Source organism: Coturnix japonica, chromosome 9 (assembly GCF_054131305.1).
Source record: "Coturnix japonica strain WE chromosome 9, WE-NBRP24, whole genome shotgun sequence".
Classification (NCBI taxonomy): Eukaryota; Metazoa; Chordata; class Aves; order Galliformes; family Phasianidae; genus Coturnix; species Coturnix japonica.
Window position 1 is genome coordinate 8,906,104 of NC_140671.1, and position 23,300 is coordinate 8,929,403.

General features: G+C 51.3%; 3 protein-coding genes across 16 annotated transcripts in view; 2 read left to right on the forward strand and 1 right to left on the reverse strand.

Moving 5' to 3' along the window:
• The window catches only part of TAOK3 (TAO kinase 3), a 63,797-nt gene extending 49,338 nt beyond the window's left edge, over positions 1-14,459 (forward strand). For all 8 annotated transcript variants that reach the window (XM_015878004.3, XM_015878003.3, XM_085556157.1 and 5 more), the window contains 7 exons: positions 6,162-6,398; positions 6,986-7,114; positions 8,019-8,222; positions 9,816-10,055; positions 10,957-11,169; positions 11,268-11,450; positions 11,594-14,459. In XM_015878004.3, the coding sequence (XP_015733490.1) occupies positions 6,162-6,398; positions 6,986-7,114; positions 8,019-8,222; positions 9,816-10,055; positions 10,957-11,169; positions 11,268-11,450; positions 11,594-11,755 (1,368 nt within the window). In that variant the 3' untranslated portion in view covers positions 11,756-14,459. The remainder of the gene's footprint in view (positions 1-6,161; positions 6,399-6,985; positions 7,115-8,018; positions 8,223-9,815; positions 10,056-10,956; positions 11,170-11,267; positions 11,451-11,593) is intronic.
• Positions 14,090-16,362, reverse strand: PEBP1 (phosphatidylethanolamine binding protein 1). The gene is made up of 4 exons (XM_015878008.3): positions 16,164-16,362; positions 15,944-16,053; positions 15,336-15,436; positions 14,090-14,953 (listed from the first exon to the last, which is right to left on the reverse strand). Exons 1-4 carry the CDS (start codon positions 16,296-16,298, stop codon positions 14,736-14,738), a joined length of 564 nt encoding a protein of 187 aa, XP_015733494.2. The 5' UTR covers positions 16,299-16,362; the 3' UTR covers positions 14,090-14,735.
• Positions 16,363-16,501: 139 nt separating this feature from the next.
• On the forward strand, positions 16,502-23,299 carry VSIG10 (V-set and immunoglobulin domain containing 10). Of its 7 annotated transcripts, none has more exons than XR_014949181.1 (8): positions 16,502-16,924; positions 17,336-17,620; positions 19,490-19,771; positions 20,396-20,683; positions 21,165-21,275; positions 21,629-22,338; positions 22,478-22,644; positions 22,761-23,299. XR_014949181.1 is itself a non-coding variant. In XM_015878007.3 (8 exons), exons 1-8 carry the CDS (start codon positions 16,780-16,782, stop codon positions 22,829-22,831), a joined length of 1,362 nt encoding a protein of 453 aa, XP_015733493.2. In that variant the 5' UTR covers positions 16,502-16,779; the 3' UTR covers positions 22,832-23,299. The 7 variants fall into 7 exon arrangements, 5 of the variants coding, with proteins under 5 accessions (XP_015733493.2, XP_085412298.1, XP_085412296.1 ...); XM_015878007.3 differs by having other exon boundaries at positions 21,629-21,641; XR_014949182.1 differs by lacking the exon at positions 16,502-16,924 and adding an exon at positions 16,976-17,087.
• Position 23,300: the final 1 nt, after the last annotated feature.

Consider the following 23,300-nt stretch of genomic DNA (forward strand, 5'->3'; position numbering starts at 1 on the left):
CCCCTCCCCTGCTCCTCTGCATCTCCCCATCTCTCTGGGAAGGGGTCAAGAATCCTTTTTCTTCTTATTATTCCTTTTTATATTGTTGTTGTTATGTTCTTTCTCTCTACATATATATATATAATTTTCCTCCTTTCCGTTGGCATAGCAACTCGGTGCTGCACCGGCTGGTATTTTGGCTGTGTGTGTGAATGGGGAAATGTCGAATGCATGGAATGCCTGTGCTTTCACGCCGCATATATTTTCAGCAGATGTGGAATAAGCCACGTTTGTGGGTGAAGCTGGTATCGTCTCGGGTTATTTTTCCCCCTTTTCCCACCCGTCTCCTTTGTTCGAGCCGTTCGTGTTCACAAATGTGCTTATTTGCATGTGCACAAACCGCGGCTGGGTGTGCTCGCGTGGAATACGTTTGGATGCCGTGGAAATGCAGATGGGGCTGGGAACAATAAGGCTGCCGTGTGCAGGGCGAGCTGCTGCCTTTTTTTCTCATTCATTCATTCATTCATTCATTTATCTCGGGCAGCAGCAGCAGCAGCACGGTGACCGCATCCCGCGGGCAGCATCGCCGGGCTGCAGCAGCTTTACAAAGAGCAGGGGGATGGGGCGAACCCAGATTTGTACTATTGCAAATGGGATTTCTGTGGACGCCTTTGTAGTAGCGAGAGGGGTGTGTGCTCATGGAGTTACAGCCGCGCCTCCCGCCCGGCCCCGTACGGCTGCGGGCACCGGAGGGTGTACGGGTGGGAGCAGGGCAGGGAGAGGGCTGGGAGGCACCGGGACATGGAGCGGGATGTGTTCCAGCCCCACAGCATTGGAGGTCACATGGATGGAGAGCTGGGAAGTGCCGCCGCTCGGCCTGGCACTTGCTGGGTGTTATGACATCATCCCGGACCAACCCCGAAATTACAACGGCAAACCCTCCCCTTCTGCCTTTGCCCTGGCTGAATGGCTTGTTCTCCCTTTAGCACCACCATTTCTCCTTTTCCCTGCACAGCTCTCCATCTCTACGCGTGCAGGAGGCATTGGTGCGTGTCACTGCCGAGAGAAACGGCAGCGGCCACATTTTCTTTCTGTACGGTGGTTGTTACAACCCACGGTGACACCGTGGCTGTCAGAGCCGCCACCAGATGCTTTGCAGGCTGAGATTTGGGGCAGGGCATCCAAGTTCTATCTTCTGCAGGGGCACTCCTGTAACGGTACCCGAGTGCTCCCTGGGGCTGAGCGCCTGCTCCCCCCGCTGCTCTCCTCCTCCCACCGAAGGAGTGACCTAGAAATATGAGTGATGGAGGTTCACGCTGCACACCTGCCACACGCGGCAGCTCTGCTCTCCTGCAGACCCACTGCCTCGTACATTTTGATTTCATGTGTGCACATAGCGCGGTGCCAGCACAACTGCATGTAGGAGACGGTTCTATTGGCTGCAAGGAAGAAATGATCCATGTCTCGAGCATCGTCATCCAGACAGATGCATGGTGTGATGGGCGGATGGGTGTGCGTTGAACACGTGTGTGATCTCTTACTCCACATGGGTTCAGCAGAGTCCATAACTCCTCCTCACATGTCATCCCCAGACTGCCCAGGTGGCTCCCATGGCAAGGCCCTGCTGGGAGCTGTTGGCATGAGAATACAGGCTGTGAGGTCCTCCCAGTTCTCATTGCTCTGGGGAAGGCAGAAGTGCCCCAAGGTGGCTCCTTGACCCTCATGGCAGCCTTTTGTGGGGCTGCAGCTGTGTCTGCCTCACCTGGTCAATGGCTGCACTAAATCCCTCTGCTTCACTTACCAAATGACTATAAGGATGATATTAATAGTGGGTAAGAAAGGCATTGGGATTTTTGGGGACTTTTGTTCCTCTAGTTTGCTGTGGAACGCACTCAAGTGTGGCTTGTAGTGCTGCACTGAAGTGAACTCCATGCACAGCATCCTTTGGGACGCAGGGCAGTCCCACTGTCAGCTTGCTGTTACCAGCAGGCTGATGGAGCAGCAAGTGGTACTGTGTGTCCTGTGAGGCTTTGTTGTCCCCATCACATGCATACCTGTCCCCTTTCCAGCACTGAGAGAGCTTCCCCAAACCATCACTGTGTATTACAGGGTTGTTACCATGTCCTTAGGTTGCATGATGAGGGAGCAATTTCATTATGCTTACAGCAGAAATACCTCACTTAATTTCAAGGAATCTAGAGCTGAGCTTTCCCTTTTTGCTTCTTGTGCTCCAAAATGGAAACCTAGAAGAAATTCCAAGTTGAAACTAATTCCCCGGAACATGAAGAGTGCCAGTACAGGTGCTGGGTTTTGAGCTGCTGCTGTGGCTGCCAGTACAGCACTCTGTTCTCTTTATCTCTGTGTGTTACCTCTGGATGGAGGGGGCCAGTGGATGGCCCAGCGCTGCTACTGCTCTGGCCAAGGGAAAACTGCCACACCTGCCCCTTGTCTCCTTGTCCAGTATCTGTGGGGAAGATTTTATATTAAAAACCAAGGGAGCCAGCATGCGTTGGTAGTTGGTGCTGACCGTCAGTTGGATCCTCAGCAGCTTAACACTGCTTTCTGGGCACTGAGAGGCACATAGCCTCCGCTGCAGAGAATCAGGAGCATCAGAAAATGGGAGTTCTGAGACCAAACTTGCTGTAACGGGGTGATATTTGGGTGTGAAAAGATTGCTGACCAGCACCTCAAACAGGAGGGGAGGGCAGCCCTGCAGAGGGAAGGAAAGCAGCGAGCCCAGGGCTGCTGGGCTGTGCCTTTGGCAGACCCTGGCTCCCATAGCACCCATAGGTCAGGCTGTGAATGTACCTGTTATACTTTTCCTGACTGTCTCTGGATGCTTATGTATAACGTATACATATAAAAATTACTTATAATTTAAAAGGATAAACAAATGAAAAGGACAAATGGGGTTAAGAAAGCTGAAGGAGCGCTCTGGCCTTCTGAAACAAACTCTTACCTTTGTGCTTACCTAATTCAGACAGCACTTTTATTAGGCAATCTGGACCACCTTCTTTGGTCATTGCATGTGCCAACCTCAGCCTTGAAGCTGGGAAAGCTGTGTTGAAAAAGAAGGCAGGATGTTCTGCATGCTGATCAGACTGCACATCAACATCTTCCACTGAAAGGTGCATCTTTAAATATGTGCAGCGAGGCGCTGATTTGCATTTCTGGGTCATGCTTGACCCTTTAACTCTCCATCGCTCCTTGCATTTCCTCGATAGCTGCTGTTGCAGTTTTCAAATGAATCAAATGAAATGATGTAACAGGGAGGGCTCTATCGAAGGCCTTGGCATTCTCTTCCAAATTGAAATGCCAGCAGAAGTGTTTCGTGATCTCATCCTGAGTCTGCAAAGCCAAATGCCTGGGTACATGGGAGCAGCCTCTGGATGTGGCTATCCAAGTGCACCGACTCCTCGTGCATTAACACAGTGGCTGTTCCCTTACACCTTCTGCTGTCACAGCAGTGATGTTTTACTCCAGGTGGTTGGGTTTCTCATCAGCTCATCTGGCTGCTGTCTATGGAGATCTTTGCCCTAAAATGCTGAACTTATTTCTTCTCATCTCAAAGTTCTCACTGAGAGAAGGGGCTGCTGGTGCTTGGCGTTTTGCTCAGTCCTCTGCTTCCATCCAGCAAAGAAGACGTGGTGTTTCGAGAGATGAAAATATCTCTTCTTAGGAGAAAACTTGGTGTCTTGTCTGAGCAATGTGATGAGACAAAGAAGCTTCTCTTTGTGAGATCCTTCTGTGAAGTTGTGAGCCCAACTTCCTTACGTAAAGCAGAAAATCTTGGAGAGCGAATAAGAGTAACTTTGGATTTCATGTGGTGGGTGAACTGAGTGTGAGAGCAGGGTGGAGAAGGCATCTGTCTGTCTCAGTTCTGTGTATGAGAAGGATGCAGGGAGATAAGAAACTGAGAAAATGTCATACCTTAATGGAAGCTGCTCTGTTTTATGCAGAGCTTTGGTTCTGCCGATGACCGGACTGATTATGCCGTGCTTTGAACGAGGCTTCAGGAAGCCACTGTTTTCTGCATTAAAGAATGCTGACATTTTCTGGCTACGTGGAGAACAAACTTTGTGATAAGCGCTTCCTGTGTCATCTTTTTTCCCATCATAACCTATGGGGCTACGTTTATGAAATGCTTTATAACTGATTTTCAGCTCCATGTTTCTTAAACTCTCGCTGTCTGCTTTGGCACTGAGCATTCTGATGGCTGCAGGCAGTGCCCAACCAGGCACATCCCCAGCTGCTGCCTGGGGGTCACCACATGTGCCAGCCGCCAGCCAAGCATGCCTACTGGAAGTCTTACCTTGCTTAACTTAGCAAACAGCATCTATGTAAAATGCCGGATTCTTGTGTCTTGGCTACATCTCTTGTCATTAACAGGTCTGACTTCTTAGATAAACTCTACGTCAGTTGATTGTGTTTAATCCAGCCCATCTGAAAATAACATCCCCAAATTCCTTATGATGGCAGCATACAATTCGTGCTTCTGCACTTCTTATGGTTGAGTTTTGGCTTTGCCAGAGTGGTGCTGGAGCTCAATATGGTATGTTCTGTGTTTTCCATGCACAGATGTTTGCTTTCTCTCTGGAGTTGCCTTTATTTGTAGAATTTTAGAATGGTTTGGGTTGGAAGGGACCTCGAGGATCATCAAGCTCCAACCCCCTTTAGGAAGCATGCAGGGGAAATGGGCCCTCCATTTCCTTAGTTTTGTCCTCTCATGACCTGTTTCTGCTTTGGGACTGGCCATAACTGTCTTGGATGGTGACTCCTTCCTGTAAACTGCTGTCAGTCCACTTGAGGGTGAAGGCCATGCAAGGCTCTTCCTGACCTCTTCACGCTCCTCCCAAGTGTTGGTGACACATTGGTGGTGCTGCTGAACTGATGTTGGTGGCTGATGTTGGAGTTTAGCAACTGCTGCAGTTGCAGTCCTGCAGGACTTGCTTGGTTGGCTGTCAGGAAAGCAGCTGCTCTTCTGTTGGCTTCAGCCTCCTCAGATGTGCGTGTACATCCCATCCCAGGTCTGAACTTATCTTAAAGATCTCCAGAAAATGACCTTCAAATGACAGTGGTGCTCTGGTACATGCCAGTTCTTTCTCTTGGTTGCCTATGGAGAAATGCATTGTGAAGGCTGCGCTCCTGCAGGCTGCAGGAAGGGCTGCTGGTTCATAAGGCTCCAATAATGCCCTTCAAAAGGGCTTTGGGTTGGGTATGAAAGGAGACATCCCCTCTTATAGACTGCAGCTCTACCTGTGTGCTGAGGGCTCCAGCTTTTGGCTGCCAGGGCTGTCCTCTAAAAGATGAGCAGATCATTGCAAGTTCCTGAGTCTGTATTCTCAATTAAAAATAAGAAAAAAAGAAATCAATCTTGGATGCTTTTGATCTTTTAAAATGGAAGACATGGAAGTGTTACCACCCATGTTTTCTTCTGAAAGATTTTGGCTCAACTTCCAGGGTTTTTTTTTTCCTGCCTTTCACAGGGATGCTCTTAGGCATGGAAATGAATGTGGAACTTGTGAGTTTTGTTTCATCTGAGCGGGGTTTAAAATCTGCTTAGACCATCTGATCAATCTTGTCAAGAGCACACAGTTCCAGAACAGTGTTCCCTTGTTAGAAAACTTTCAATTCTGGTAGGGGATGAGCTCAGTCTGCTGTCTGCTTGAATTTCAAGAAGGAGTGATGAGGGAGGTAGCTCATAGCAGGCAATGAATGGGTGTTGAGGGACTGTGCTGGAGCAGCGGTGACTTGGGGAGCTTCCAAGGATGGGGGTGAGTTCCTTAAAGCGGTGCCATCTTGTAAGTCTGTGTAACCTGTGGGATTCAGAGCCTCTCTCCAAGGAGGGTTGTACGGCGGGCACCTTTTGTTTGCAGACCTCCTCCAGTATTTCCCATAGTGATCTGCAACCTGTTTCCTTTGGTTGGAACGTGATGTTTTCTGCTATGGCAGTGGAAATGCACATCAAGTGCTTGGAAAGATAGGGGAAGAATGAGGAGGGAGAAACCTTTTGACCCGATCTGTAGTATTAGATGTTAGCACCCTCTGAAACCTGGAGCGGCGCACCCTGCAAGTTGACCTCAAAGAGCGCTGCAGAGCGTGGTATTCTTTACAGGTGAGCAGTTAATAAGGAGGCAGTGAAGAAGGCCACGTAGCATTTGTGTCCCTTTTCCCATTCTCAGGTTACAAGGCAGATCCATGAGCATGAGCAGGAGAACGAGTTGCGGGAACAGATGTCAGGATATAAGCGGATGCGGCGCCAGCACCAGAAGCAGCTGATCGCCCTGGAAAACAAGTTGAAGGCCGAGATGGACGAGCACCGCCTCAAGCTGCAGAAGGAGGTGGAGACACATGCCAACAACTCGTCCATTGAGCTGGAGAAGCTGGCCAAGAAGCAAGTGGCTGTGATGGAGAAGGAGGTGAGTACCAGTGTGGGCTCCCCATGATGATGTATGAGATGATTGAGAAGCGTGTAGCAGCTCTGAAGGGAAAGGCAGTGGATGTAGTGTTTGAAGCCCATGTTTGTGAGCACGTCGTTAACTGTCTGGAGCTGCCTTGGCCAGTTATTGGAACAGCCTCACAGCCACACACTGAGTGTTGGTGGACAGCATTGCCATCAAGCGGTGTTGCAGCCACTGACTGCTGGCTGAGGGACCAACGCTTGTTCTGCTCATGGCTGTGGCAGTGACAGAGGTGTAACATGGCAGCCTGCTGTCAGTTGGTGTGAAGTCAACCCATTATTCCATATAATTGGTGGGCTTTTACCCTCTCTCATCAGGTAGCTCTGATGGAGAGAAAGGAAAAGAAAGCTCTGAAACGTGTGTGGGCATACTGTTTTCTTATTTATGTGCAAGCAGATTTCATTTGGCCAAACAGTCAACAGCTTTGTCTTACATATGGTGGGAGAATGACGGACCAGAAATGCACGAGAGAAAACTGATGTGTGCTGGATTCGGTGCTTGCACCTTCACCCTTATTTTTTTTCCCCTTTCTCTGTGCCTTGCAGGCAAAGACAGCTGCAGCAGATGAAAAGAAATTCCAGCAACAGATTTTGGCTCAGCAAAAGAAAGACCTGGCGACCTTTTTAGAAAGTCAGAAGAAACAATACAAGCTTTGCAAGGAAAAGATTAAAGAGGCAAGCTGCTGTCATTGAGGGCTGAAGGGGTGTGGAATGAACACGATTTAGACTTTCCTTTCGATTAACCTGGGCCAGCCCAGGGGTTTAGGATGCCATAATACATGGAAGCAAATTTAGATTCCTAGCAAGTAAACTGTCAGGAACTGGGGTCATCTGGCAGCATTTCTAGAATAATCTTTAAGCATGCTGGAGGAGCCTGCATGATATGTCATGGAGTGGAAGCTTTGAAGCTGAGGATGATGAAGGGAAACAGCAATTCAGAGAATTCTTCTTCCTCCTTTTCCTCATTAGTTCTCCCCACAGACAGTCAGCAATCAGAGCAGTGATATGGATGTCACTTGACTAAAAGCCCTGGGGTTACTTACATGAACTGGAAGAAAAGACACCATTAATTTAGTGTTTAGCCAGCATCTGTTGCAAACCGTGCCCCCAGCAGACAGCAAAATCATTTGTAGTTAAGAAAGTAGGGAGGACAAAAGGGATAGCAAAGAGCTCTGCTGGGTATCTGATTCAACAGATTTGAGCTTGAATCCCATTGAAATGAAGGAAACTTAAGCCCAGGCTAGACTCCTTTGTAAAGCAGGTACAGGGAGCCAAGGATTTAGATCCATTCTCTTTCCTGGACAGACAGACCTCCCCTGCAGTGGTATTTTCTGTATTCTCATTGCTGCACTGTTTAGACCTTACGGTGTTTGCACTGGGCACTTCTCCCGGCTCCTCGTGGGGGTGGCAATGCAGCTTTAGAGGTGGCAGGGATGGCACGGCTGGGTGACAGACTGGGTTCTGCATTGGGTGCTGTTCCATGAACTGAATGATGGAGGATTGCCCAGTGACTGATGGTTCTCCAGGTTCTGTGTCACGGTGATGCTAAGAGGAGTCTTGTTTTTGACTCTACTTGCAGGAAATGAATGAGGACCACAGCACACCGAAGAAAGAGAAGCAGGAGAGAATATCCAAACACAAAGAGAACCTGCAGCACACGCAGGCTGAAGAGGAGGCCCATCTTCTCAGCCAGCAGAGACTCTACTATGACAAAAACTGCCGTTTCTTCAAGAGAAAAACGATGATCAAAAGGCACGAGTTGGAGCAGCAGAACATTCGGGAAGTATGGACCTCTTCAGTTGCTTTCCTACATAGTTCTTTAAATTGTACCTTTGTGTCTGTAAAACAGTTTGGTGACTGTGTGCTATTAGATCTTCGCGTTTTCAGTTGCCAAATAGAGCTGAGAAAAGTGTAGGAAATGTGTTTTGGGAACCTGTTTTCCATACAGAAGTGTAGTTGGCACATGGCTGCTTCTATTTATTAATGGAAGAGGGTGGCATAAGTGGCTTGCAGAAAGAAACATGTGAGCCACCCACCCTGGGCCTGAGAGATTGATCTAAGCTCCTGGCCCCTTTCTGGGGGAGCTTCATTCATAGCATATGCCATGCTGAGCATCACAGCTGCCTGTGGGATAGGAGGGCTGAAAGGGGAGCTCTGCTTGTTGGCTTAAGTAAATATGTAGTTAAAACGTGTAAGAAAGCAGTAATAACTGTTAGCCTTTCAGGCTGCCGAGAGTTAAATAAGGAATCATTGCTCCTAGATTTTATTAACGTATCTGTTACATGGCTGAACACACAGTGCCATGTGCATGGAACACCATTCAGCATGTCCTTATCTGTATTCTGGCTGTCAGAGTGCAAGTTTTGCTTACATGTGGACACATGCAGTATATTCACAGTGACAGTTTGGAGTGGATATTTGCAGGTGCTGCTGTTGAGAAGTGCAGTGGGATTACAACATGCAAGCTGCAGCTCAGTATAATGAGTTATTTTTGCTTCTGCTGCAGAAATTTGTTAGGCCAAGCCAACACTGAGCCCTCCGTGTGCTGGGCACTGCTGTGCCTTAGTCTAGCATGAAGTGTAGTGATGAGTTGGTAAGCTGAGAGCTGGAGCAGGGATGTACCAGCAGACCATCTGCCAAGGTCAGTGAGCACCAGTAAGGGTACAGCTGGAATCACTGCTCACCTGAGCTGGATTCAGCCTGGGGCTCTGCAGGTTGTTGGCAATGCCCTGAGACAGAGATGATGACAGCCTTGAGCACTAGTTATCTTCCTCTTTGTTGGTTTACAGTGTGGTGGTTTTCTTAGACTTGCAGGGTGCAGAAACAATAGTGTGCAGTGCAGAGTACCATGAGACTTGGAATATATCATCATTTGATCAAATTTACTGCATGTGGGGTCAAAAATCACCCATACATAGTGGTAGATGAGGTGGTTTTTCTTACGTAATGTGTTTTGGAGCCAATTACTTCTTTGGCCATTAGTAATTAATGTATAAGAAGCCTCAGCTCCCATCATTTGACAGGGGCTCGGGAAAATGTAAAACAGACAGAGGCCTCCCGTTGTGGGCATGGCTGTTGGTCCCCCCCAGCTCTGAGCACTCCAGGATGAGTTAGAAACTTCTGGGACTTGCAGCAGCTGCAGGGGACTGTCGTGTGGCCCCAGTGCCACCTACTGGACAGTCACTGGGGGACCTAGGAGCTGCCTTGGTGCAAGTTACAGGGCCATACCAGGTGGCCTCATCAGAAGTGTTCCCGTGGTGCTGTGCTGGCTTTGTGCGCTTGGAAGAGCTCGATGCCATCCAGGGGGGAGTGACGGGGGCGCCTGGCCTTGCAAATTCACCCTTTTTTTTTGGTGTTCTGCTGTGCTCTTGTGCAGGAGTTGAACAAGAAGCGGACCCAGAAAGAAATGGAGCATGCCATGCTGATCCGGCACGATGAGTCTACGCGTGAGCTGGAATACAGGCAGCTACACACGCTGCAGAAGCTGCGAATGGACCTGATCCGGCTGCAGCACCAGACTGAGCTTGAGAATCAGCTGGAATACAACAAGCGACGAGAGCGGGAGCTGCACAGGAAGCATTTCATGGAGCTCCGGCAGCAACCAAAGAACCTGAAGGTGCTGGAAGCTTTCCTTCCCTCCCAGCCTGTGTCCCGCCATGCTTTCTGGGCAGGCAGGTTGTGGTCTGAGGCTTCTCATGCAGCATCTATGCCACAGAACCAGCATTCTCTGCCAGCACTCTGTGCTCTCCCTTGCATCCCTTCCCTTTGCTCAGATCTGCAGTGGTATGAGGAAGTTGCAAGCTATTATAGCAGAGAGCTCAGCGAGGATTTCTGTTAAGTGCTGTGTTAATTGAGGCTGCCCATAAAAAAAACAGGCTGCTCCATAACGAGGTATGACAGGATTTGCTCCTAGTAGTCCATGCCTCAGCTCTCACTCATGTTGGCCTACAGACCTCGGTATGGAACAGGGTTGGCTGATGCTTCCTTGCTTTAAAAATCAATAAGGGGAGTGAACACGGGTGTGCAGAGCCCTGTGCTCTATCCGGGTTCAGAGCTGCCCTGGGAGATGGCTCCCTTCCTCAGGCTGTCTGAATAAGCGTAGTGCTTTTGTTCATTTCATCACACACCCGCAGGTTCTCAGGTTGGCTGTCTCTGTGTAGTGTCTGCTTGCAATGAGAGGCAGCTCACACAGGCTAGACAGATGGGAGGCCTCAAAGACAAAGGCCACTGCGCTGTGTGGGAGGCAGGGGGCAGTGGCAGAAGACGGTGATGTCCTGGGCTAAGGAGGTGAGGTTGATCCTGCTTCTGGCCCAGCCTGTGGTCAATGGCACCTCAGCACACACTGGAGTTGCTCTTGGGCTGGTGCTGCTCGTTAGGTGGCTGCGTGCACAGGGCAGGAGAAATGCAGAGCGCAGGGGAGCTGTGGTTGTGCCTCAGGGCTGTGTCCATTCGGGTGTGCTGCGACCTCTGCATTCCCAAAGCAATCTGTGCTCTTCACGTCGTTCCTTCCTTGGCAGGCTATGGAAATGCAGATCAAAAAGCAGTTCCAGGACACGTGCAAAGTGCAAACTAAGCAGTACAAAGCACTGAAGAATCACCAGCTGGAAGTAACTCCAAAGAGTGAGCACAAGACAATTTTGAAGAGTCTGAAGGATGAGCAGACGAGGAAGCTCGCCATCCTGGCGGAGCAGTATGAGCAGAGCATCAACGAGATGATGGCCTCGCAAGCGGTAGGTGCAGCATCCCTGCCCTCCTGCCTGTGGGCCTGCAGGGCCGTGGGTGCAGTCAGGCCACCAGTCCATGCAGCACGTCATGTTCTGTCTCACAGCTGCGACTGGACGAGGCCCAAGAAGCAGAATGCCAAGCCCTGAGACTGCAACTCCAGCAGGAGATGGAGCTCCTCAACGCGTACCAGAGCAAAATTAAGATGCAGACAGAAGCACAGCACGAAAGAGAACTCCAGAAGCTGGAGCAGAGGGTGTCACTGCGCAGGGCGCATCTGGAGCAAAAGGTGGGTTTGGGGTGGGCTGCTGGCAGTGAGCAGCTGCTGCTTGGGTGCATGTGGCTGTAGTTGGTGCCTGGTGGGGACCCGCAAAGGGCCATATGAGCTCTGAGGGCGCTGCTGAGGGGCTGTGCTGCCTGTGCTTCTTGCAGATTGAAGAGGAGCTCGCCGCCCTCCAGAAGGAACGCAGCGAGAGGATCAAGTTTCTATTGGAAAGGCAGGAGCGAGAGATTGAAACGTTTGACATGGAGAGCTTACGAATGGGCTTTGGGAATTTGGTCACATTAGATTATCCCAAGGAGGACTATAGATGAGACGAAATTTCTTTGCCATTAAAAACAAAACAAAAGCAGACAAAAAAAAAGCAAACAGAATAGTTACAAAACTCGCAAAAACCAACATTCCCCATGTTAACGGGCGTGCTCTCTCTCTCTTTCTGTCTCTCTTACTGACATCGTGTCGGACCAGTGCCTGTATATTCTTACTCCATCAGGGGTCCCCTTTCCCCCTGTGTCACGTCCCGGTGGCGGGCGGCTCCTGGCAGTCTTTCCCATAGTACGTCACAGTCTCGATGTCTCTGTGCAATGATTAAAAACAAAAAGAAATGTTTCAGTTGATAAAAAAACAAAACAAAAAACAAACTTTTGGAGACGATTTGAATGGAGAGAAAGCAAAGAGAAAACAAGACCGATCCGCCCCCGTGTGGATGTTTGTTGCTTTTGGAGCAATCAATGACGTGGGTTTTATCCACCGACCTCTGAAAGGTACAAGCAAAAAAAGAGAAGTGATAGATACAAACCCAGGGGGAGAGAGACGAAATCCGCAGCCTTACCTTGAACCAGCTGCTGCATAACTTTTATTTTATTCTTATTTTTTTGGGGGTATTTATTCATCAGGAATAATGAAATTAATAATAATTAATAATAAATAAATAATAATAATAAAAAGTTTTATTAAAGATTGAAAAAAACAAAAAAAAAACAGGAAAAAAAAAAACAAAAAAAAACAAAAAAAAATTTATTTGATACGTTTTACAGGAAGACAAAAAAACAAACAACCCCCCTTCATCCTTCCCCCCCCAAACCCCAACCAACCGTGAGTCGTGCTGTACATAGCAGTGGTGGGATGTTATTGCTTGGGTGGGGGTGGGGGGTGGGCAGAGACCCGGTGCTTTGTAGGAGCGCCGTGCCAGGCGGGGCAGCCCCCCCGTCCCTCGGCCAACTCTTGATTGTATCAGAACCATTTTCTGCTGTCGCAGAGGATGTTGACTACACTTAAAACAAAGAGCCCACGCGATCCTGGTAGCACAAAATTGGGCTTTGTCAAATCGTGTATTTTGTGTATAGAAGGAATTTAAGGAGAGCTTTGACTTATTTTCATATTGTATTTTAACTGTTTTCTCTGATCAGAAAATTTTTTTACTCCTTTCCGTCCCTCCTCCTTTCCAACCCCTTCGCTTTCAGTCCCTGCAGTTCAGCACTGTCACACCATCCCCACTCCTTGCTTTTCTCTCTTTTCTTTTTGGGGTTGATGGGGGGGGTGGTTCCATTTTATTTTCTAACCTTTCTGTTCCTTACCCCCCCCCCCTCCTAACTTCCCCCTCGGCCTCCCATGAGTTCAGTCATTAATTCCGCATTCCTCACACTTTCAAACTGTGTATTTTCTTACAATAAAAAGAGAAAAAAAAAGAAAAAAAAAAGATAAAAAATGAAAAAAAAGAAAATTATATATAAAAAAAAGGCTTTACTTCTTTTGCATGCACTTTAAAAAAAAAGAAAAAGAAAAATGACAAAAAAAAGCAACGAAGACAAGAAAACAGCAAAAAAAACAACCCCCCCCCCCCTCCCACCATCACCACCACCACCAAGAAGATGTTTTTCAGGTTCAAAGGAAGAGCATGAGTAACTGTCAGAGCTTTTAATTATATTTGTAAATAAAAGTGTTCATCACAGTGCCTCGCTGTCTCATTGGGGGAGGAGTGGCTTGTGGCTGTGGGAGGGGAGGGGGGCGGGCTCAGATTGATGCTCACCTCTTTATCTTTTGCCTTTCTTCAGTCCAAGTTCTCAGGGTCTGCACCCTCTGCTGTCTTGTTGTCTATCCTGCTGTGTTTAGTTGGGGTGTTCCTGAGACACTTCCTTTCCAGGAGCCTCGGAGCTGTCCCAGCAGTGTTAGCACTGTCCCTGTTCTGCTTGTGCCACCAGCTGGCACCATGGTGGAGGTCCCGCTGCCTTCCAGGTGTGGAGCTTCAGTGATGAGTTGGGAAGGCTGCCCTGGGGGCCAAGTGTGAAGAAACCTGGATTTCTGCAAGGTGTTGAGGTTTGTAACTCATGTATGTTTTTCACACCCCTTAAAAAACAGCTCCTTGGAGATGGTGAAACAACTGACAGGAGGAAGGCTTCTGGTCCTGTGAAGCAGTCACGTTGGCTTCGTTTTTTGTTAAAATCAAGCCTTGAGTCCTGCTTTGTTTCCTGCCTGAAATGCTTAGGAAACAACACCAGGCCTTGCAGCAACACAAGTGCAACCCTGCAGCAGGGTTGGGATGCACCTTCAAGTCTGTAACACCAGGAGTGGAGCCCTGCTACATCACGCTGCTCCCGTAAGTGTTCCCCTCCTTCCTCCCCTCCAAGAAGACAACCACACCATCCATCCACCTTGCAAAGTGTTTAATTGCACTGTGAGCAAACACCAGGTCACAACACAAGTCGAGCAAAGCAAAGCCTCTCAGCTTTGAATGGCAACAGAGATCAGAAAGTAGTGCTATAAACCAGCATCAATGCCTCTTTCTACTAATTAGTGGTTCACTTTAGCGGAGGCACTGGCCGAATACTTGCAGGAGAGGAAAAAATGCAGTTTCCCTTTACAGACTGCTGCCTTCTCCCCTCCTGGAAAGAGAAGGCTCCGCAGCCAGAAGTGGTTCTGTACCCACACTGCTGCTCAACACCATTTTAACACAGTAGAGACACACTGAAGTGGTACTGAGTCACAAAGGCTTAGGACTTCCCTTGGGCAGGGCAGCCCTGGTGGCAGCTCTTGCAGCACCAGCTTTTCAGAAGCTGATTGAGCCAGCTGTGGCTTGTACCTCCAGCAGTCAGCTGAAGCACAACGCACAGCCAGACCGCTCTGACACCAAAGCAGATTCACTTCACAGAGATAGTTGGGGATACGGTTCAGGTTACAGCTCAAGTTGTCGGTGCAGGAGCAGCTGGGTTCTCAGCTCACCAGGCAAACAAAACTACAGAGAAATGCTTAGGGGAATGGAGGGTGCAGCACAGTGCTTGGTCAGGCCCCTTCTCCCTACTTCCCGGACAGCTGCTCATAGAGTTTCGGCACGTAGTCATCCCACTCTGCCTGGTAGCAAGTGCCAGCCACCGGCACCCCCAGCCCATACTTGCTGCGGAAAGCAGCTACCTTGAACTTCCCTCGCTTGTCGCCAGAGCGATTGGACAGGATGGGCTCATCGCAGGTCAGCTGCTTCAGCTGCTCGTACACCAGCCACACGTAGCGGTGCAGCCCTGCAGGGATGAGACAGTATTACAAGTGCACCTTCTGGGGCTGCAGTGACCCCAGCTCAGGAAAGAAACCTGTGCCCACCCAAGGGCTGCTGGCAGCCAATACAGGATAAGTCTGACTGAGCTAAACGAGCTTAAAGGAGACATCTTGAGGCGCCAGAATGGCTCGTGCCACACCTGCACTCCTCCTGGCTATTGAATGCAGGTGCAGCCCCTCAGCAAATACAGAAGGGGTGGTGCTGCTAAGTCCTGACCAGGCTTGCATGTAGGTGCAGGCAGGCCCGTGAACCATTTCTGCAGCACTGTGCCTCCCTCCCAGCCCACATTCACCCACCCACACCACCACAGGCCCGAGGCACTGGGACTGATGCATGCAGGCACCCACCTGTTCCTTTAGGGGGGCCCGAGCCCACGTAGTCTGACAGCACGGTCCCACTCCCCACATTGTTACCTTTCATGTTGGTCACCAGGAAGTGATGCCATTCCCTGAAAGAAGGTTACAAAACTAACAATAAAGCTGCACTACAACCCCCAGGCACGACCTTCTGCTGCTGTCAGTGCAAGATAACCAAAGCTAACCACTGCCATTTCTAATTCATTAAACCCAACGAGGACTGGGAGCTCAGTGCCTGCTGCAGGACTCGGAGCCTATCGGGCAGCTCCATCCTGCCTTGTAGCACCAGCACCCACCTCCAAGCCTGGTAAGTGAGCACTGCGTGTGCTCCTGAGCCCAAGCTGAGGGCGAGCTGCTCCCACACTGCGCTGACAGACCTAATTCCAACTCCTGCACGTACCATGAGCAGCAAATCTGTACCACTTCCACCCACAGGAGCCCTTCAACGCCCTGGCAGAAACTGTATAAGCAGCCGCTGCCCAGGTGTATACAAGAGATCCAAGGGCAGAGCACGTTCCCCACCTCCTGCCGAGCCGCTCGGTCCAAAAGCAACGTCCCGTTCCCCGCAGATAAGACAGGAAATTACCAAACGCCGTTACCTGAACTTCGGATCCTTCCTACTGGGCGCATCGGGGTCGGTGAGCACCAGGGTGTACAGCTTCTGCGGGTCGCATCCATCCCACTCAATGCTGGTGGGTCGGCGCTGCACCTGCAGGGCCCACAGCGTCACCTCACGGCCCGCTCCACCCTCACCACAGCCCCGAAGGCTCCGCTGCCGCCCCCCGCCATCTTGAGCGGCCCCCTCACCCCCCACCTCACCTGTGTGGGGGTGAGCACCTTGCCCAGCTCGTCTATCTCCACGGGGCCATACTTAACGCGCAGCGGCTGCGCAGGTTTCTGCTCCACCTCGCTCAGGCTGAGCGGCCCGTCCCACAGCCCCACATCCAGCGGCATGGCGGCTCCTCCTCACACCGCGTCCCGCTGCGTGACGGCCGCGCCGCGCGATCACCTCAGCCCTTCGTCCCGCCTTCCCCGCCCCGCTCCTATTGGCTACGGCGACGCCGCGCTCCGCTCCCATTGGCTCCCATCGTTATGGCGCCCCCAAGTGGTGGCGGTGCGTTGCGCTGCCCCGGGGCGGGCGGCCTTGAGGGCATTGGCCGGTGCTTAGGGATAATAAAGTTTATAGCACACCAGCTGGCACACGGCTGTTAATCCCCGACGATACACAGTGTCCCAAGACGAGCTGTAAACGTGGGCTGTGGCTGCCAGCGGGCGCTGCGCCGATCGCCCCGAGCAGCTCTCGGCCTTGGCCCTGCAGAGAACTGCCTTATTTCTGGCACAGGCAGCAACTGCTCGGCCTCACACAAAGCCGATTCCTCCCCCCGAGCCGGCCCGGCCCGCTTTCCTCGTTGTGCGATGCCGGAGGTGGTTTAAGATGGTCGTAAAGCAGCGGAGGGGCGCCCAACATGGCGGCAGCGGCCGGGGGCGCTCAAAATGGCGGCGGGGGGCGGCCAAGATGGCGGCGGGCGGCCCCCGGGGTGTCCCCTCAGCGGGGCGGCGACCGGGAACCCGAGCGGGAGGTGAGGGAGGAGGGCGGGTCGTCACCGCCCCCGGGCGGGTCCGGCCCCAGCGGGAGGTGCCGGTGGAGGCGGACGGCGATGCGGTTCGGCGGCGGGTCGGTGCGGGCCGGGCTGCTGCTCGCGCTCTGGGGGTGGGCGCAGGTGCCGCTCCGCAGCGCTGCAGGTACGGGCTGAGGGGCGGCATGAGGTACCTCAGTGCAGCGCTATGGCAGCGGGAGGCACGGCAGGAATACGAGCGTTTTGCTTCCTAAATCACCTTTCCCTTCTTAATCCCCATCCACCTCCAGCAGGGCTGGACTCAAAAAGGCCCTCTCTGCACTGGGTTCCACTTGGACAGAGGACTTGACGAGCTTGAGGAAAGGGGCTCCATGTATTCCCCGCATCCCTAACGCTCTCCCTTCTGTTTTGCAGGAACAGCAGAAGTAGTCTTTGGGAAGGTGGGAGGCAGCATCCTCCTCTTGTGCCGCAATGTCTCCAAGGAGGCCACTGAGGTGCTGTGGTTCCAAGGGGACCCGCACTCTTTTCCCCCACTCTTCTCCTCGAGGGTCGCCTTCCCCCCAGACATTCGCTTCTCTCTGGTGGACAACAGCTCCCTGCGCATCTCGGAGCTGCGGCTGCAGGACGAGGGCAACTACACGTGTAAGGAAGTGCTGAACAAGACAGACCACGAGCACAGAGTTCAGCTCCTGGTAGCCAGTAAGTCTGTCCCATGACTGAATTTCTGCCCTTGGGTTGCATGAGTCCCATTTCCATTCCTTATCCATTCTCTTAGAAGTCTTCATAGGCCTTCAGACCTGGGCTGTGACCTGCTGTCCTCCGTGCCAACCATAGGGTTTTGGAAGAGCGAAAGGCTGCTGCCAGTTCTGCTTCATTGCCAATCTGTGCTTTACCAGGTCTTTCTTTTTCTTGCTGATCTTTCTGTCAACATTTGCAGAGTGATGCCTGTGTTCTATTTGCATTCAGGGTGTTGCTTCTTTGTCGGAGCTTGTTGACGGGTATGTGTTGTAAAAGTTGTACCTGTTCTGTACAGATTAAATCTCTGAACGTTCACACAGGTGAAAATTCCCTTCCTGGGGCGAGAAACCTGCAGATGGGGTTGGAGGCTCATGGGGGCTGGACTGAAGGAATCAAACCTTAGGCTACTATAGAGAATCTGTGGGCTTGGAGCTTAGAAAGAGGAGCCTTAAATCTAGAGCAGCAAAGCAAAATGCTCGTGAGCAAAAGCCATCACCAGCATTTCCCAGTCTCCTATCTGAACATTCTCTAATTGATGTCTGAAGGCTTTTTTATGCTAAGGCTCTTCTTTGTGATCTTCTGTGGACATGCCAAGCATTGGTACCACTCTCTGAAATGGGTTTGTTAATGTGTGACTTGTCAGTTAAAGGTCACAAAGGTGGTATGCACTACTGGGGTCTCTTTAAGCAGGTTGAAGAGAGGTTTCTAGTGATGCTTAAGGTCAGTAGAAGCAACATCAGCACAGGCTAGAAGTTGGAGCTTATCAGCATAACATTAGAAGTAAATACTCATTTTCTTTCACGCTCTCTGTTGGCCATAGGAGCAATTTGTGCCATAGAGAGCCACAGTTGGCTGTTCTCAGAGATCATAAAAGGTGCATGTATATTGTTCCTGGGAAGCCAAGCCTCGAGAAGGTATTATTGCAGCTCACATGGGTTTTTGCCATGGTTTTTTTTTGCCCTTTAATCCAAATTATGTGATTTCTCCCGTGACTTGAAAAATGCTTTACAAAATAAGCATAACTCGTCCCTCTGACGCCTCTTCGTTGGGGCTTTCTATAGCAGCATCTCTCAGTAAGGTCTTGTTGAGCATTGTAGCAGGCAATTAGTGCAGGGACACTATGTGTTACTTCTGCCTGGATCAGAGTCCAGAATCCCTCTGGCTGTTAAAAGAACACGTGTGTGTATCTGTGTATGGGTGTGTATATGCTACAGCTTCTCCACCAAAGTCGTACTCTTGGGCAGCCCCAGAAACCAGATGATGGGGGAGAGCCATGAACTGGAGCTGCATGAAATGTGAGCTCTGCTCTGCCCGAGGGGACTGCTCTTGTGTTTCTATGGGTTTCTGCCCCATCCTGCCGTTAGTTGTTTCTTTATTTAAATAACAAACGCAGTCTTGGTTACCCGGTGATTGGCCCTGGCCTGAACCCAGCAGTGCTTTACCCACCTTCCTTTTCATGGAGTTTGTCCCCACCGCTGGGCTGTGATGTGAGCGTAGCACAGCAAGGGGCTGAGTGAGGCAGTGTGACCCCACACTGCAGTGACAGCTGTTTGCATCAGATAAAGCTGTGGCAGAAATTTGTCCTTCCCTTGTATTCTAGTGGTTGCTGTGATACTTTCTGCAGAGCAGCCTCCTGCTTTGTCCCTGTTGGCTGTCGTTCAGTTATGCTCCCCTGAGGCAGTGGTGCACAGGTCAGGGAGAAACACAGGCAGGGAAACCATGGAGACCTTCAAGGAGAATGATTGCAAAACCAAGCTTTTGCTGAGGTTCCAGCCCGGGACACCAGGTGACTCAGATCTGTTTCTAACTCTGTGCCCTTCTTGCTGATAGATCCACCACGGTCCACCCCGAAGTGCTGGGCTGAGACCTCCTCCTCAGGGCTGATGCTGCAGCTGTTTTGCAGCTGGCCCGGGGGGCATCCCCACCCCACCCTGCACTGGAGAGAAGAGGGGCACGATCTGGAGAACTCCAGCTGGCTCATCAGCTCTACGAGCTCCTCAGACACCCACGTGGAAACACTGAACAGCTCTCACCTCTCCCACCGCAAAGTGTTCAAGTGTGTCGGGAGCCACGTTGTCGAGCAAGAGGAGCCCGCATGCTCTGTGGAGATAAGTAAGTTGGTTTCCTCACCATATTAATGATTAATGATGGGGCAGACAGGTACCCTGATCGTTCTCTGCCCTCCAGAGCCAGGTTTGCTGGTTCTTGCAGCAGGGGAGGGATGCAAATGAGGCAGACTGGCAGGATTTGGCTGTGCAGAGGTGACAGAGGTCCTGCAGGTGAGGTGTAGCATGGCACAGTTGTTGTTGAGTCGTATTTTGGGCTGACAAATCCCCGTGCACCAACCTTTTCACCTGTGCAAACACTCACACTTGTGGCATGAACAGAGAAGATGAACCAGTGGTTTTAGTGCCTTGCTCAGCTTAAGTTTGCTGGGGCTGGGTTTATGTTGGAATGGTTGTGCGTCCCCAGCCCCCTGGGCTGCTTTCCTCCTCTGCCATATTTCTACTGGCCGCCCTCCAGCCATTGTCCTCTGTCGATATAAACACAGGTGTCAAAAATGGGAAAGTGAAAGTTGTTCATATCATATCATATCGCTCCATGGAAGGCTGCTCAAGTCTCAACCAAAATGCTTCCTTCTGTTAATGATTACTAATCAGTTGGATGGCTGATAGCTTGTTATGTTAAACTCTTCGGTCCCCTCCTTGACTGTTTCTTTCCTTCTGTGCTGTTCAGAAGTCCCTTCGCTGGAATTGGAGCCCCCAAAGACCTGTTTTGTGGGTGACAATGTGACCCTGACGTGCCGCGTGACCGAGAGCGTGCCTGCAGCAAGACTCACCTGGCTGAGGGGCATCACCCAGCCAGAGATTGAACCTGGGGGGAGGTACTTCATTGCCCAGGAGGGCAACGTGTCCCACCTCACCATCCAGAACTGCTCCCAGGGCACCGACGGGGGCTGTTACGTCTGCAAGGCACAGAACCCCGTGGGGCTGAGGGAGGTGTTTGTCTGCCTGACAGTGAAGCGTGAGTAGGGCTGCCTGGGATTGCTGTGGCAGGGATGTGAGGAAAGCAGGGGTGCAGCTCATGGCAACTGCTGCATTTGCCACTGATTGTCCACTGACGCTTCCCATGCACTTGCAGCAAGTGAGGTGCAGGACTGGGTCTCTTCATCCCTGCTGTTAAAAGACCCCATTCCTCTCATGTTGGTGCAGCGGGTATGAGAGAGGTGCGCAGCTTCTCCTTGCTCCTTCCTGTGGGTTTTGGGGCAGAACACTCAAGCAGCAACAGGCAGGAGCTGATTTGTTTTCACAAGAACCTTGCAGTGTTGTTTTCTGTGTCAGTGAAGCATGATTGTTTTGCCATACAAACACACCTTGTGTGGTGGTTGGACAGTTGAAATGATGGGAAATCAGAGCTGTGCAGCACTGAGACTCCTGTTATTTAAACAGGGCATTCATCCACATCCCAGTGACATGTTGGCTTCACGTGTCTCCTCTTTCTGCAGAACCAACGAACATAGTTGGAGTTGTGGGTGCTGTGGTGGTCCTGTCCCTGATGACTGTTCTCACCATCTCTGGGGTTGTCTTGTACTACAATCCTCTCTTGTGCCTCAGAGGTAGGAGCAAGCCAGGGGCTGGGGGTGGGATTATCCCTAACCTACCTGCCCTTCCTGATGTGCTGGAGTCAGCTACTGGCTATCCCCAGCTCTTGGGCATCATGCTGCTCCAGTTCAGGAGCGTACCAGCCAGCCCTGGAGGAGCTGGGCTGGAACACAAGGCCCTTCCATAGCTGCATGTTTCAAACATCTTGCCCTGAGCTGCTACAGGGAGCTGTGCAGAGCCATTCCTCCTCCTCCCTTTCCTTCCAAGCTCTGATGCACAGCTGGTAGGGGCTGCACAGCAAAACCAGCAGGCTGCTCTGGGGTCAGTTTCTAACACTCCCTTCTCTCCTCCCTTCTCTCCCATTCAGGTGCTGCGTTCAGGTGAGTTGATTTTCCTCCATCTGGTCCTGCCCAGGTTTGTTAGCCTGCTGTCCTGGCAGCCATGATCTCCAGTAGGGCAGAGCAGAGCTGTTCTTAGGTGGGAGTGGAAGGGCTCAGCAGGGCTGGGTGAGGCTTGGCATGAATGAGGGAACAGGAGGATGAGGGGAGCAGTTGTCATTGCCTCTGGACACTCAGAGGTGGTCCTGTTAGCATGGGGGAAAGCTGTGCAGGAGAGCTCCTCCATGGTGCTGGTGAGCCCTAAACCTTGGTGAGTAAAGTGAAATGTCAATCTTCTGCTTCTCTGCATGGGTGCCTGCACTGTGTCCTTCTGTTCCTCTGGTGGGGCTGTCTGGGAGCTGCATGTGGATGAATACATCTGTGGGGATTCCGGTGTACTGGGTTTCTTCTCTGCTTCTTGCTGTCACCCCTCCTGGCCCTGCTCCCTCTCCCTGCCCTTGTTGGTTCTGTTCCCACAGCTGTGGTGCTGCGGCATGGGAAGACTCTATTCTGTGTGCCTCCAGTTCCCCATCTGTGCAGGAAGGGAGGATAACTCCGCTCGGGAGGGGCTCTTGCAGTGTAGTACATGACTGTTGATGAGATGGTTGGAGGACTTTGGAAGACGAATGGGAAGCAGTGCAGGATGCTGTTGGTGGTGTTGCTGCCAGCAGGGTCTGAAACCAGCTATTCTTCGAACACGGTTAGTGCAGGGTTGGAAGAGTCCATCCAAATGGGTGTATAGAGTTGTCAGGGCCAGGGGAGATGCAGTCTGGAGGAACAGGGTCAAGAGAAAGCTGTTCTTAGCATCAGCCCACCTCCCCTCACTCTGCTGTTGACAGGAGCCAGGTCTCGGATGATGTCTTAGTGCTGGTGGACTCTGAAGATGATGATGATGATGAGGGGAATGGGGAAGAGGACACGATGGGCAGCTCCACCAAGCACGAGGTGATGGCGCTGGTCAATGGGAACAGCATCCAGGCTGCGTATCTCAACTGCCCAGCAGAAGGTGAGCCCTGGTGCCCTCCTGCAAGCTGGGTTTGGGGTCTGGAGCAACAAAGGGGGGGAAGAGCTGCTCTATATCTTGTTGGCTCTTGCTGAGGTGCTGCTTTGTGCCCTGTGTAGGAGATGAGGGCGAGCAGCACAGTGGGGTCCCTCTTCAGAAGCCAAGTGGAGAAGACACACAAGCCACATAAATAACACCCATTCCTTGTGGAATGGCACCAAACGTCCTCATCGCCGTGTGGCTGATTGCAGACTGTTCATGTCCTGCAGTCATCTGGTTCAGCCAAAGCACCTCGCTTCCTTCTCCACTCCCCCTTCCCCAGCTTTCACTCCACCCTTCCAGCCTGGTTTCTCCCCTTCTCTCTTTTCCTGTTCCTCTTTGTCTCAGATACCCTCCTTAACAAGGTGGCACCCAGCACAGGTGCAGAGCTCGGCAGATAGGTGCCAGGGGCCTGTTCAGGTCAGCCTTGGGTACGGTATGGGGGTTTGGGCTCCATCACTGCCAGCAGTGCCAGAGCTGTGGGGAGCACAATGGAGGACCTTGCCTTGGGGGGGTGATGGAAGAAACAGCTGGTGGATGGGGCAGGATGGGGGGGGAGGATGCTGACTCTTCAAGGAGGCTTAATTGTTTTTATTATAAATAATTGTTTTTATCCCAAG

Bases quoted from the DNA above. Each gene is read 5' to 3' on its own strand.
- PEBP1 (XM_015878008.3), bottom strand. From the start codon at position 16,298: ATGCCGCTGGATGTGGGGCTGTGGGACGGGCCGCTCAGCCTGAGCGAG. The intron at 16,054-16,163 runs GTGAGGTGGGGG...TGGGCCCTGCAG, and splicing joins AGGTGCTCACCCCCACACAG to GTGCAGCGCCGACCCACCAG. The intron at 15,437-15,943 runs GTAACGGCGTTT...ACCTTCTTTCAG, and splicing joins AGGAAGGATCCGAAGTTCAG to GGAATGGCATCACTTCCTGG.
- VSIG10 (XM_015878007.3), top strand. From the start codon at position 16,780: ATGGTCGTAAAGCAGCGGAGGGGCGCCCAACATGGCGGCAGCGGCCGG. The intron at 16,925-17,335 runs GTGAGGGAGGAG...TCTGTTTTGCAG, and splicing joins ACCGGGAACCCGAGCGGGAG to GAACAGCAGAAGTAGTCTTT. The intron at 20,684-21,164 runs GTGAGTAGGGCT...CTCTTTCTGCAG, and splicing joins TGTCTGCCTGACAGTGAAGC to AACCAACGAACATAGTTGGA.